Genomic DNA, 12,500 nt, shown 5'->3' on the forward strand with positions numbered 1-12,500 from the left:
CTGGTCTTTCCCTTTATACACAACACTGATATCAGTGTGTGTGTGTGTGTGTGTGTGTGTGTGTGTGTGTTTGTGCGTGCGTGCGCGCAGGTTAAGATCACTCACCCAACGACAGCGTATTTCTGCCCATCAACCAGCAAGAAGTCACACGGCTTCTTCTCTTCTGCACCTGCAGATCAGAACAGCAGTGTGATGTGTATGAAAGTGCAGGATATGGGGTGTGTGTGTGTGTGTGTGTGTGTGTGTGTGTGTACCTGCAGGAGTGCGGTCGGGTAGTGTGATGCGACCGTCAGCAATGGAGTCGACCAGGTGCTGGAATTCAGCAGGGACTTCGGCCTGCTTCCACCTTTCTGTGTCCAACAACAAACTGCGCACACACACACACACACACACACACACACACACACAAACACACAGCCGTGTTTAAGAGAAGAAGAGAATTCATTCCAACACAGACAGTTGGTTCAGAAGCACAGTGTTCATGTACACTCTGTGTGTGTGTGTGTGTGTGTGGGTACCTGAGCTTGGTCTTGCGTTCGTCGTGGAAGCGGTGGACGAAGCGGTTGGCCTGACTCTGTAGCGCCCCCCGCAGACTCACACTCCGCCTGCAGCACAGAGCCTCGGTGTCCTTGGCGAAAGTTTCCACCGCCCGGCTCACACACACGAACTCCGCCGAGCTCAGACGCTCCAGAGAACAGTCCTACACACACACACACACACACACACACACACACACACACACACACACATCCCTTACCATCATGTCCCATATTGTGTGTGTGTGTACGTGTGTGCGGGTGTGTGTGTACCTTGGCCTTAGCCAGCAGGACTTTGACACAGCGGTCGTGGCTGATGTCTGATGCGGTGTACAGCAGCTCCTGGATGTTGTTGGCGATCCTGCCTAGCTCCAGATCAGACGGCATCAGATCCTCACTTAAACACACACACACACACACACACACACACACACAAGTTACATTCTAGCGTCTTAAATTAGCCGATTCTCTGACGTACACTTTGACTAAGCGTGATGCGTGTGCTCACAGTGCAGCGGTGCCCCCTGTAGGCAGAGAGGAGGTAGTGTTTACGGCGTGCTCCTTGCTGGAGGACGACTCCGTAGTTCCCGAGGCCGAGTCGCTTCCTGAAGCTTCCTCTCTCACCCTGGTCCGGTCTCCGCGGCGTTCGGCGTCACTTATCGCGTCGCTGATGAACAGCCCCTCGTGCGTGAGGAAGGCGAGCTCGGCTTCTCCGGGACGCAGACCCAACTCCTCGTCCTCGTCCTCGTCTCCGTTCTCCGCGGAGACCGCGCAGACGCCATCGGCCGCTCGATTCTTCTGGCTGCTGTCGAGGACTTCCAGAACCACGTTCCGGATCACGCCCAGAGTGGCCTAAAACACACACACACACATTAAAAACAACTTCTAGTGAGTACACAGTATAAGTAAATACAGGGTTGATATAAACAGAGGGTCAGCTGGTGTACCTTGATCCTGGTGAGGAAGAGCAGGAAATGCTCAAACACGTTCTGCAGGAGTTCGAACCACTGAGTGAACGTCATCAGCCTCATCTGATCCTGCAGCCTGCAAAACACACACACACACACACACACACACACACACACACATTAACTTAACTGCGGTATGATTTGAACAGGAAATCATTTGAAAAAATAAGCGCTCCTCACTTCAAGACAGCGTCGGTGCCGATCTCCTCGATCTGAGACACCGACTTCACCACACACTGAACAAAACAAAACAGCAAACACAAACGTGTCATATTTATACCCCACAAAACACTAGAAATTTCCTGGACGAACTCTCGCTTTAACCCTCGGCGTGAACCCGGGAGGGGGAGGGGGAGGGATTCTTCACCTGTTTGACGATGCCCTTGGCCGCTTTCATCATCTCCTCGCTGTAGATGTCCAGGAAATCCAGCTTCCTCTGTCTCAGCAGGCCAAAGACCAGAGACTGCAGCCGGTCCTGACACACACACACACACACACACACACACACACACACACACACACGAAGTCAGTGTATTATTTGGATTGGCAGCTCATCGCTGATATCTGCACCGATCAGGAATGTTTCTAGACAGCACTCAGATGTAGTGTGTGTGTGTGTGTGTGTGTGTGTGTGTGTGTGTGTGTGTGTGTACACGTGCTGCACCTCCTCGTTCAGCGTGCTGCAGTTTCAAATTTAAAACAAGTACTGCCGCAGATTCCAACCTCAAACCAGTGCTACACTCCCTACTCCCACGCTTCACACACACACACACACACACACACACACACACACACACACACACACACACACACACACACACACACACACACACACACTTCACCTCCTGACCTACATCTCCCCGTGCTCGAGTTAGAGTTAGAGCAGTGAGGCTCGTGTTCATATCAAAGCAAAACGAAGGGAACAGGGGGACGTCTATAAGTAAGGAATAAACGCCGCCTCGTGCTGTTATTGTAAAATAATCGAGGACGTGCCTGTGGAGTGGAGTTACTTAAAAAAAATAATAAAACAGCATACATTATATATATATATATATATATATATATATACATATATATCCGTTCTATAACTAAACAATCTGAAGTGTTTTATTCCTTTTATACCACAGCATTTATGTTTTTATATATTAATAATACACACTACCGGTCAAAAGTTTGCGGACACTCGACTGAAATGTTTCTCACGGTGTTAAAAACTTTTGGATCTGAAGGTGTGTGAGTAAATGTGTGAAATCGGTGTCGCAGACAAAAATATAATCGTGCCGACGTCTTCGTGTCTTTCATTAGAAAACGAACGTTTTATTTACGACAACATTTTTAAACGGACGACTCGGAGCGAAATATTCTGAAAAGCAGGAGATAAGAGTCCGGCGTCGGCGTGAACTCCTTCAATACCGTTTAAAAAGCATCTCGGGGAAATTCCTCAAGACATCGCCAAGAATACATTTCTGGAAATTCTACGCAAAAAAGCATGTCTACTCTGAAGATACTAAAATAGTAAATTATTTTGATTTATTTAGCTTTTTTTTTTTTTTTTAATCACAGCATAATTCCCATAGTTCCATGTGTGTAACTCCAGAGTTTTGGTGACTGAAGAATGAGTGCGTCTAAGCTTTTGCGCGGTACTGTAGGACACATCATATTTACATACCTGTAACTATATACCTGTTAGGATTACAACATAACAGCTACAAACACTCGTTCCCGCACCGTCCTTGCTTTCTCTCGCTCTCAATGACAAAAACAAAAAAACCCAAAACAAACGCAACCTGTCATGTTACTGAGAAACTGCTTGTGACCAATCAGAATTCAGAGTTCTACAGCGCTGTGGTGCGCGATATGATTCGACACCTTCTCTGGCACTTGGTTGTCGTCCTCGAAGGCCCGGTTGAGGTCGCTCCTGGAGTACGTGGTGAAATCGGCCACCATCATCTTATCAATCAGCTTCTCCATCTCACACAGCTGAGAGCCCAGGTGTCTGTCTCACACACACACACACACACACACACACAGAGAGAGAGAGAGAGAGAGAGAGAGAGAGATTAATCATGGTGTATAATGCTGAAAGCTCCAAAAAAAAATGTGTGTGTGTGTGTGTACCTGAAGCTGTGGATGCCCTGGAGCTCCTGCTGCAGCACCTCCTTGGTGGTATTGATGAGCTCCAGCGCGCCCACGAACTCGGAGGTGGAGAGCAGCAGTTGCACGGTGGGCTGCGTCTGCTGCACCGCCGCCATCAGCTTCAGTTTACCGTGCAGCGTGACGCAGTTCCTGCGCGTCACCGTGTGCCGCAGTGCGCGCAGAGGCCCGCGGATCATAGTGCGCCCCATGCCGGCCGTGTGCTCCCGCAGCGCCCTCACGGCGTCCGCCGCCTCGCACAGCTGCTCCTGCAGCTCACGCTGAGACGACATGGCGTGGAAGAATGCCTCGGAGCGCAGAGAGATCTGTCTCGCGATGCTCACCTCCACCACGTCCAGGTAGTGACTCAGCTACGACAGGGACGGAGAACAAAGACGCATTATCGAGCAGCTACGAAAGACGTGCCGTGATTGGTTACCAAGAGAGATATATTATATATATATATATATATATATATATATATATATATATATATATATATATATATATATATATATATATATAGACTTTTCTTATTATATATAAAATTATAAATAAATAAAACATCCGTGATTAGGAATAACTTCTGCTGTTCTACATCGTTACAGAAACGTAGGGAACGAAGGCGTTAATGCCTCAAAAACAGAGACTCCGCCCCATAGCATTTCATCAGCCGCGTACTTTCTCCTGCAGTAACCGTGACGACGCGGCATCCCGGCTGCTCTTCCCACCGGCGACGCTGAAGTGCGACCACGGCAACACGGCGCTGAAGGTGGCTGGGTCGCTCAGTACAAAGTCAGGCCTCATGAAGATCTGTAACACACACACACACACACACACACACACACACACACACACACACACACACACACACACACACACACACACACACACAGAGAGGAAACTCAGTGAAGGAGGCGTCAGAGACGGACAGACGGACAGACAGAAGCGTGTCTCGGATCCTACCTTAGGCACCTGCTCAAGCTCCTCTTTGGCTTTATCTGCAGAGAGATACGAGAAGTATTTACATATCACTTCAGGCAAAGTGGGCGGGGCTAATCTCGGGCAAAGCTGGTGATAAACCCACCACGTGAGGATACTAAATCGCATCGGATCCTAGCAGAGTCGGGGTTCTATCGCATTTTACTGTTAGCTTGAGATTCACACCTCGTAAGTAAGCTGGGTTATAAATAACTTCCAGTCTAACGGGCACCAACTAACTACCAAGTCGAATCGGCGGAACTGGGTATAAAACATCTTCACGTCAAGGCTCTGAAGGACGCGAATAATAATAATAATAATAATAATAATAATAATAATAATAATCCGGAACAGTCTGAGAGTTTTTTACGCACCGTGATTGTTTGTGATGTTGGGGATGGAGAGGTCGTCTTTGCTGGGGCAGATGTTTTTACACCGCTCGTGGATTTTCTCCCTCTGCACAACAACAACACACAACCATGAGAATGAACACGTCCTCTCGGACACCGTGGACGTCTGGACCTGGAGCGCGTGATGGAGAGGGTGCTGATCTCGTCAGCAAGTGGTGATGCAGAGGCCACGCCTCCTTCACCTTCAACGAGGTCACACTATGGACTATTTCTACTCTCTCTCTCACACACACACACACACACACGCGCACACACACACACCCCTTCTGGCAGTGGCAGCACCTGAATAATTAACAGTGTCTGAGAGAGAGAGAGAGAGAGAGAGAGAGTGTGTGTGTGTGTTACCTGAGCAGTGTCGTTCAGGTAGGTGCTGAAGTGTTCGGCTGTGATGTTGGGAAGGCTGTACGAGGGCGTCACCTCCCCCTCGGTGAAGTCCACGCCCCAGGTCTTGGTGAAGAAGTCGGACTCGCGCTTGGCCAGCCGCGGGTCGTTCAGCGCCGCCGGCAGGTTCACCTTAGAGTTGTATACCGTCCATCGGTGCTGATCCGCCACCACCGACGGGGCGTCGCCCAGCCCTCGCACCTCACCTGCATATATACACATATGTAAAGATGTTTCCACACACAAGCCCTCTTCGGAAGGGATTTGTTTGATATAACTGTTATGTTAGAATTATTCCCGAAGCATCTCTGCGATTTTAGATCAGTCCGAATCAGTCATGCCAGTCTTCATTTGAATTATTTATTGATTTTTTTAAACACGCGTCTGAAAACCTTACGCCGTATTCTACCTTCTATAAAACGGCCAGCTGCGTACTAAAGAAATCCAGTGTCGGAATATTCCGTGTGTGAACTGACACGTCGATAAAGAATGCGAGATATCCTGCGGAACACGCGGTTTTGTGCTTTTTCTAGTTTCTTCGGTATGAATGTACCCCAGGAAGTACTCGCCCCTTGCTGTTCTTCCTGCCAAAACCAAAACCAAAACCAAACCCAAACCCAGGCGTTAACATGTATAAAAAGGAGTGTCAGAGAAGCGGCGTTCAGATGTGGGCTACATCACCGCGTGTATCATGAGATTCAGGATCGCGTCACAAAATAGCAGCGCCCAAAACTAACCTAACCCCCCCCACCCCACCCCACACACACACCTTTCTCTTAGTGTCCATAATACTAAGGAACAGGCAGAAAAAGCTCTTCAAAAGCCCCACTCTGATTTCTGGGCACCGTGACACACACGTGTCCGACAGACGGTGGATTCGGTAGTACGGACTCTCACCTGTAGGCTCCTTGGGGCAGACGTCAGGGAGAGAGCGTGGAGGTCTGTAGTGTGTAGACGAGCCTGTCAGGTCTCTGGGCTTCCGGAAGAGCCGGTCGGAGCCAGCGGTGCCCATGCCGGGCTGGACCACAGGCACCGAGCCCGGTCCGGACGCCATGGCAGCGCCGCTTCCTCACACCAGCCTCCAGCTGCGTGAGAATAAACCAGGAGATGGAGTTTAAGCATTAAAAAAAAATAAAGGAGCGAACTTTCCCCTTGAGAAAAGGGAGGACACTGTACATTTTATTTTCTAACGCTGAAGTTAATCCGAATGACCCCGTGCTGAAGAACCACAACGTCGTGTTGTTCACGATCCCAACGCGGTGTTGCGCTGCATCACTGATCATCGCCACTGACCTCTACACCAACATACGAGTGATCTTGTTTCGGCTGAGCTTTCTACACTCGTGCTGTTCTCAGAGCGACTGGAAACGGAAGTGAAAGCGCTGCCGATTCCACCCTGACACGCCTGAGGTCGGGTGAGCACCTCCGTCTGAGATCTCAGTGAAACGCGGCTAGACGCCGTCACGCAAAACACCACGCTGCATGCTGATGACGCGATCGCTTCGGTCATCGCTCGGAACGAGAACAGAAACCGATGACTTGTTATGAAATGTACAGAGGAGGGAAAAAAATAGAGGGTTATGACTCAAAAAATGCTGAATGAGGCCCTGAGTGTCATTTCATGTGTCACGTAGATGCTCAAATCCGAATATTTTCTCAATCAGACTCAAAAACACCTCGTGCGGACGCGCTGTGGTGCGTGCGTGTGCGTGTGTGTGTGTATTCACATCTTATGTTTTATGTCTTAAACATGGCGGTCGGTGGAGACAATATTTGTTAAAGGAAAAAAGTTGCTGACACACACACACACACACACACACACACACACACATATTATCGCATTCAGTGTCACGTCCACGGTGGCTCTCTCCGCTCGTCTCAGACGCTCTGCGCTTGCTCAGGTTTGGTTGGAATACACGTGACGCACGTGTAAACGATCATGTGAATCGGATCGCGGTGGTTATGGTATGTGTACCACGTGGAATTTGAATTCTCAGCAGATCGCCGTGGTGTAAGAGGAAAAAAAAAACCCTGCACACGCTCGGGAACGTGCCGCTATTGGAAATCGATCAACTCTGTGGTGGAGACAGGAAGTTTGTTCGTTACACCACCTTGTTATCGATTACGTTCCTATAACAGCGTGACATGCAAGTGTTCAATTCCATACTTATTGATGTGTGTGTGTGTGTGCGTGCGTGTGTGTGTGCGTGCGTGCGTGTTACTGGTTAACTCGCCACACATACGACTCTGATCATGTGACCGGTGGAAATGCAGGCCATGACAGAACTCTGATCTACAACATAACGATTGAGGGACGTCATAAAAGGGATGATTTGTGAGAGAACCGATGTGGAATGTCCAGTAGAGCTGCACCACGTCCACTCTGATCTCAGGGCTCGACAGTACCGATCCGATACCGACGTTACAGCAACCAAACTGACTCCTGGATCAGTTCATCACAGACAGGAACGCGGTGTGCTTAAAGGGTGGGTTCATATGTTCCGTTTTTATTTCCTTCGAACGGAATCTCAGCGTGTTCTCCGCCTCCTCGGCGTGCGGTTCTTTAGTCAGGACGCCTTGGTCTGCTCCTAATCGAACTCTAGTGAGAAGCAGATTCGACTCTGAATCGACTCACCGCTGGAAGTGAATCGCACATGCCGTGTTGTTTTGTAGAAGTAATGCTGCGGGTGGCGGAGCATGGTGGCTTAGTGGTTAGCACGTTTGCCTCGCAGCACCAGGGTTGCGGGTTTGATTTCCTCCAAGTACTCCGGGAGAAGTAGGAGGTTCTGAGATGGAAAATTTCCTCGTTCCCAGTTGTCGCGAACACAGCGTAAGCTGTAGCGCTGTGGAAATGCTGCGTTCTGGAGGATTCGGACCGACAAAGCAGGAAAGAAAGGAACAAAGTTTTAAACACATCGTTTATATGCCCGTCTCATCATTTATTACGCGTCTTCTCTGCTTCTGGCGATTTCTCTGCTCACTCGGTAAAAGGTTGAGCGTTCAACTCACCGCACCGTGTCGAGGAGATTTTACGAGAGCGTTTTCAGAGCGCCACGAAACCAGACGCCAAACAAACCCGACGTGTCCGTTTCGCCCCGACTCGGAAGGTGTGAAAAGCACCCACAGACGCTTCCCTGCGTTTGCTCTGATCCGCCTATCCTGGGAAGACACCCTGGACGGGACACCTAGGAGCAGTACCGCCTAACGACCTGCGTTTTGGGAGGTGGGAGGAAACCGGAGAACCCAGAGGAACCTCACACACAGAAGCTACGGGAAGAAGACGTGCTAGTTATGGATGTAACTGCGGGTCTATGGACACCGGATGTCTGCTTTAATAAGGACTCTGGGAGTAGGTTCCAGGAGAAGAACTGACTTCGGTCACTTCACAACTTTGTTGAAGGTCTCAACATGATTTTCAGGATCGATCCAGGAACCCAGGAGCTGAGAGGCGACAACGTTACCAACAACAACAACAACAACAACAACACACTCACTGAATAAAATTCACTCAGAGGTCACACAACGTCTGATATTAAGCAATTTAACCATAGTAAGCAATTTATTTAGAAATATATATGTAAGTAAATATAAATATGTATATATAAATAAGTCTTCCCTTCCCTTTAACTCTTTACATAACATTACAAAGTGAAACTAAAATTCTCTCAGTTCTCACAGACCGCTCTCGCGCGCCAGGTAATTTCCGTCGGCCCAAAACAAATCATCGCTCTGAGCTCCACGTAGACTCCGGGTCGGCTAGCTATCGCGTTAGCAAGCAGGCGGGCTAACTTTATTTAGACCGGAAACGCGTCTCCCGCGGGTTGACAGTCCTCGAGCACACACCTCGGCTACTTTAGAAACACAGCGCGGCGTTAATATACATGTATATGTGTTTAACGAACACGCTAAATTACCTGTTGTGTGAAGAACGGCAGCGTCCAGCCAACATATCAACAGCTACACTCCACATCGCTTAGCAACATCCCCGCAAACCGGAAGCGGAACGAACGCCGGTTTCGTGCACTCATCCATTATTCACAGCGCGTGTCACTTAACCTGTAACGGCTCACTTCCGCCATCTAGCGGTCACTAATGTAATCCATCAAACTGAAGTTAGCTCCTTTAGTGTTTTGTTGTTTTGTTGTTGTTTTGTTGCTAATGTCGCTAACAGGGAATAGAAGTTTATAACCTCCTTATTCACACCTTGGCCTTAAGGTTTAACTTAATTTCTATATAAACAGTTTTATCATTTTGTTTTATTTTAAAATACAAAAAAAAAAATAAAAAAAAAATAACAACAACCAAAAAACAACAGAAGTCTGTAAAAATCCTGATCCTGAAGCCTCGGTAGCTAATCACTGACTACGTTTACATGGACAGCTGTAATCTATTTATTGACCTGACTCCGAGTAAGACAATATTCTGATTAAGGTGTTGACATGAGTCGCTTTTAGAATATTCCTTTCATGTTCTAGAACACTGTTCGATTAACAGCACACGTCATAGAATTTCACGTATCGACATACAGTTTGTCTTCATGATGGGACCGTATACAGTTTTGGGTGTTTTTATTAAAAAAAATTTTACGAACGCTTCAAGTGCAGTTAATTATTTGTCGTGCTGTACGTGCTAATAGACAACTGCCTGAAGCCGTGGGCTGCGTCCCAAACCGCGTACTTACCGTCTATATAGTAGCCGAGACACATGTATTTCTCCTACTACAGGCCTATACTAGGTAAGTACACGGTTTGGGACGCAGCCGTGCTCTCTTGTCTGCCGTGTGTGATCATGACCTGTCGCAAAATGCGGTGAAAACTCTCACAGGAAGTTAATAATGTGATTAAGTGATTAGGTATTACAGTCATAATGTATAATATATTTGAGAATTTAACGGTTTTTCTTTTTTCTTTTAAGAACGGTTACTAACAAAATTAACTGGAAAAGAAACAAAAAAATTACACAGTCAAAAAAAAAAAAATATAGTTGCACATGGCTAACGTCTTTTACTTATCATTGGCAACATTTTAGGGTGAAGTATTCTTCTAAGACTCTCATACCTTATTATATCACCCTGATTAATTAATAACTGGTCTCTTATACATGTAAAACACAAAACATAAACAGTTGTTGTTTTTTATTAAAAACTTTATTTTAAAAAATGCCCAAGAGTCAAAATGTAAAATAGTTCAGCTGTAGTGTGTTTTAGCATGGTTAATATGAAACATAAAAAAGTTCAATGTCATGTCATACACTGGAATGAACAATGCTAAACTGCCATGAGAAAGCTTTAACTGCAAGCAGCGATGGCGGGGGTCCAAGCACCGAAGGTACATCACAGAATTTGTCGAATATTAAAGCAGTAAGGCCACACGATGGCCTTGTACATAGTGTACTGAAGAATAAATCATGTAATGACCAGTTCTACCGAAAATTCCTGTACAGTTTGATTAAATGCTACAGAAGATCTGAGAAACTGTACATTTCACACAACATGTCCTTCATGGGCCACATTTCACTGTAACAGTCCAAATCTTTGCACGTGGCTTTTATAGGTGCTTGAATATCACTCCGTGCTGAAAACATAAAAAGAGGTTTATTGGGTTATGACAGAAAAATGACTTTGTTTTTAACTTCTCACAATTGACCAATCACAAGCCCCTGCTTATTTCCTTGATTCTCCTATCACTACTTTTCTATCACTACTGCAACACTTGCTATCCACCATTGCCTCAGACAAGCTTTCAGGATTTTACCAGCATTTCCCTAGGGGACAAATCTTTAAGTTGAAGCTCAAGATACAAAAAAAGTTATTCACGGAAGGTCCCTGGATGAGTGACACAACTGTTGTGCTGAGAGTAGCATTAAAATGTTAGCTACACATTCAATTTACTGTATAAATAGACGAAGAACGTTGGCTAGAGAGCAGCAACAATCAGACTGAGAGTTTAGCTAGCTAACGTTACAATGAGCGGATATCATTGGCATACGTTAGGCAACACAAACAGTTAACCAGATTAATAATTGTACCGTAAAATATTACACATCGAAGGCTAGTGTTACACTGAAGGGGTGTCATAAATAAGTAGGTCAACAACTAGCTAGATTGGCTTTTAGCTAATATGACGCTATAAAACTGATGAGGTATTAAATCAGCTGCTATTTCATGGCAAGGCTAAGCATTTTCTAAATTTCTGACCCTCAAGGGTCCTTCTGAATGGATGACATCAGCAGGGACCACCCTGGCCTCTATTTTTCAGAAGCTTGACCAAGTGTGGTCAGGGCTTGGGATTGGTCAGTTGTTATGGCTATCCCAATTAAATGCATGTCTGCCTAATCTTATTTAGATTTATACATAAATAAACATCAACGCGGTCTGGCACATTAAATCTCTCTGCTGGAATGGAAAGCGCTGTTTTATATCATTGATTTCTGATCGTTAAAGGATTGTGAGATACACAAGTGGAAGCCAACATCACTGCTTTGAAGGCATTGAGGGCATGAAGAGTTTGAGGGCACACGCCGTGGCAGCAGGGTGAGAGAGAGGGAAGACGGGAAGGCAAATGAGACAGGGCCAGAGGAGTAGTGACAGAAACACCATTCAGATTTGAGCAGCAGTCATTCTGGCAGTGAAGAAAGCTGTCCAAAATCACACACGTATACGGACGCTCAATCGGGCGCTCCCTGAAAGATGAGCGTGACATAGGGTCTGTCACGTGCTAGCTGCTTCATGCAGAAGGGGCAAGCCGAGTAAAAAGAACTGGCGCCACACGGCAGCGGGGTTTTACTCCAGTACACTGCCGTGGCCTCCGAGCAAACGTGGCCACATGGCACGAAGACATGAGATGGTGGCCCTGCGTCCACGCAGAGCCTTGACTCACGACCCAGCGTCAGCGGCACGTACAGGCCTCGTGCTCGACACAGAGGGCACTCCCTTTCCTTGTCTCCTTCCCTTGCTCCCTTCATTACATCCTCCTCATTCTCCTCCTTCTCTTCCTCGTGTTTAATGGCGGTCCCTCTGCCCCGCCACGGGTGGAAGCCGTGCACGTGGCCGCAGCACAGGTAAACCCAGGGTTGCCGCGGCTGATTTGACT

General features: G+C 47.2%; 2 protein-coding genes across 3 annotated transcripts in view; both read right to left on the minus strand.

Annotated features, from left to right (window-relative positions):
• Positions 1-9,473, minus strand: part of vps54 (VPS54 subunit of GARP complex) — a 17,043-nt gene extending 7,570 nt beyond the window's left edge. The window contains exons 1-16 of the mRNA XM_017457041.3: positions 9,324-9,473; positions 6,307-6,494; positions 5,374-5,615; positions 4,993-5,074; positions 4,604-4,638; positions 4,319-4,450; positions 3,623-4,008; positions 3,374-3,500; positions 1,872-1,979; positions 1,685-1,740; positions 1,484-1,580; positions 1,045-1,388; positions 810-933; positions 519-700; positions 255-367; positions 106-169 (exon numbers count right to left, since the gene is read on the minus strand). Of these exons, the coding sequence (XP_017312530.1) occupies positions 106-169; positions 255-367; positions 519-700; positions 810-933; positions 1,045-1,388; positions 1,484-1,580; positions 1,685-1,740; positions 1,872-1,979; positions 3,374-3,500; positions 3,623-4,008; positions 4,319-4,450; positions 4,604-4,638; positions 4,993-5,074; positions 5,374-5,615; positions 6,307-6,463 (2,249 nt within the window). The 5' untranslated portion in view covers positions 6,464-6,494; positions 9,324-9,473. The remainder of the gene's footprint in view (positions 1-105; positions 170-254; positions 368-518; positions 701-809; positions 934-1,044; positions 1,389-1,483; positions 1,581-1,684; positions 1,741-1,871; positions 1,980-3,373; positions 3,501-3,622; positions 4,009-4,318; positions 4,451-4,603; positions 4,639-4,992; positions 5,075-5,373; positions 5,616-6,306; positions 6,495-9,323) is intronic.
• A 1,060-nt stretch (positions 9,474-10,533) lies between these two features.
• Positions 10,534-12,500, minus strand: part of peli1a (pellino E3 ubiquitin protein ligase 1a) — a 12,641-nt gene continuing 10,674 nt past the window's right edge. For both annotated transcript variants that reach the window (XM_017457088.3, XM_053676095.1), the window contains exon 7: positions 10,534-12,500. This exon is cut by the window's right edge and continues 202 nt beyond it. In XM_017457088.3, the coding sequence (XP_017312577.1) occupies positions 12,076-12,500 (425 nt within the window). In that variant the 3' untranslated portion in view covers positions 10,534-12,075.

Source organism: Ictalurus punctatus, chromosome 26, assembly GCF_001660625.3.
Source record: "Ictalurus punctatus breed USDA103 chromosome 26, Coco_2.0, whole genome shotgun sequence".
Lineage (NCBI taxonomy): Eukaryota > Metazoa > Chordata > Actinopteri > Siluriformes > Ictaluridae > Ictalurus > Ictalurus punctatus.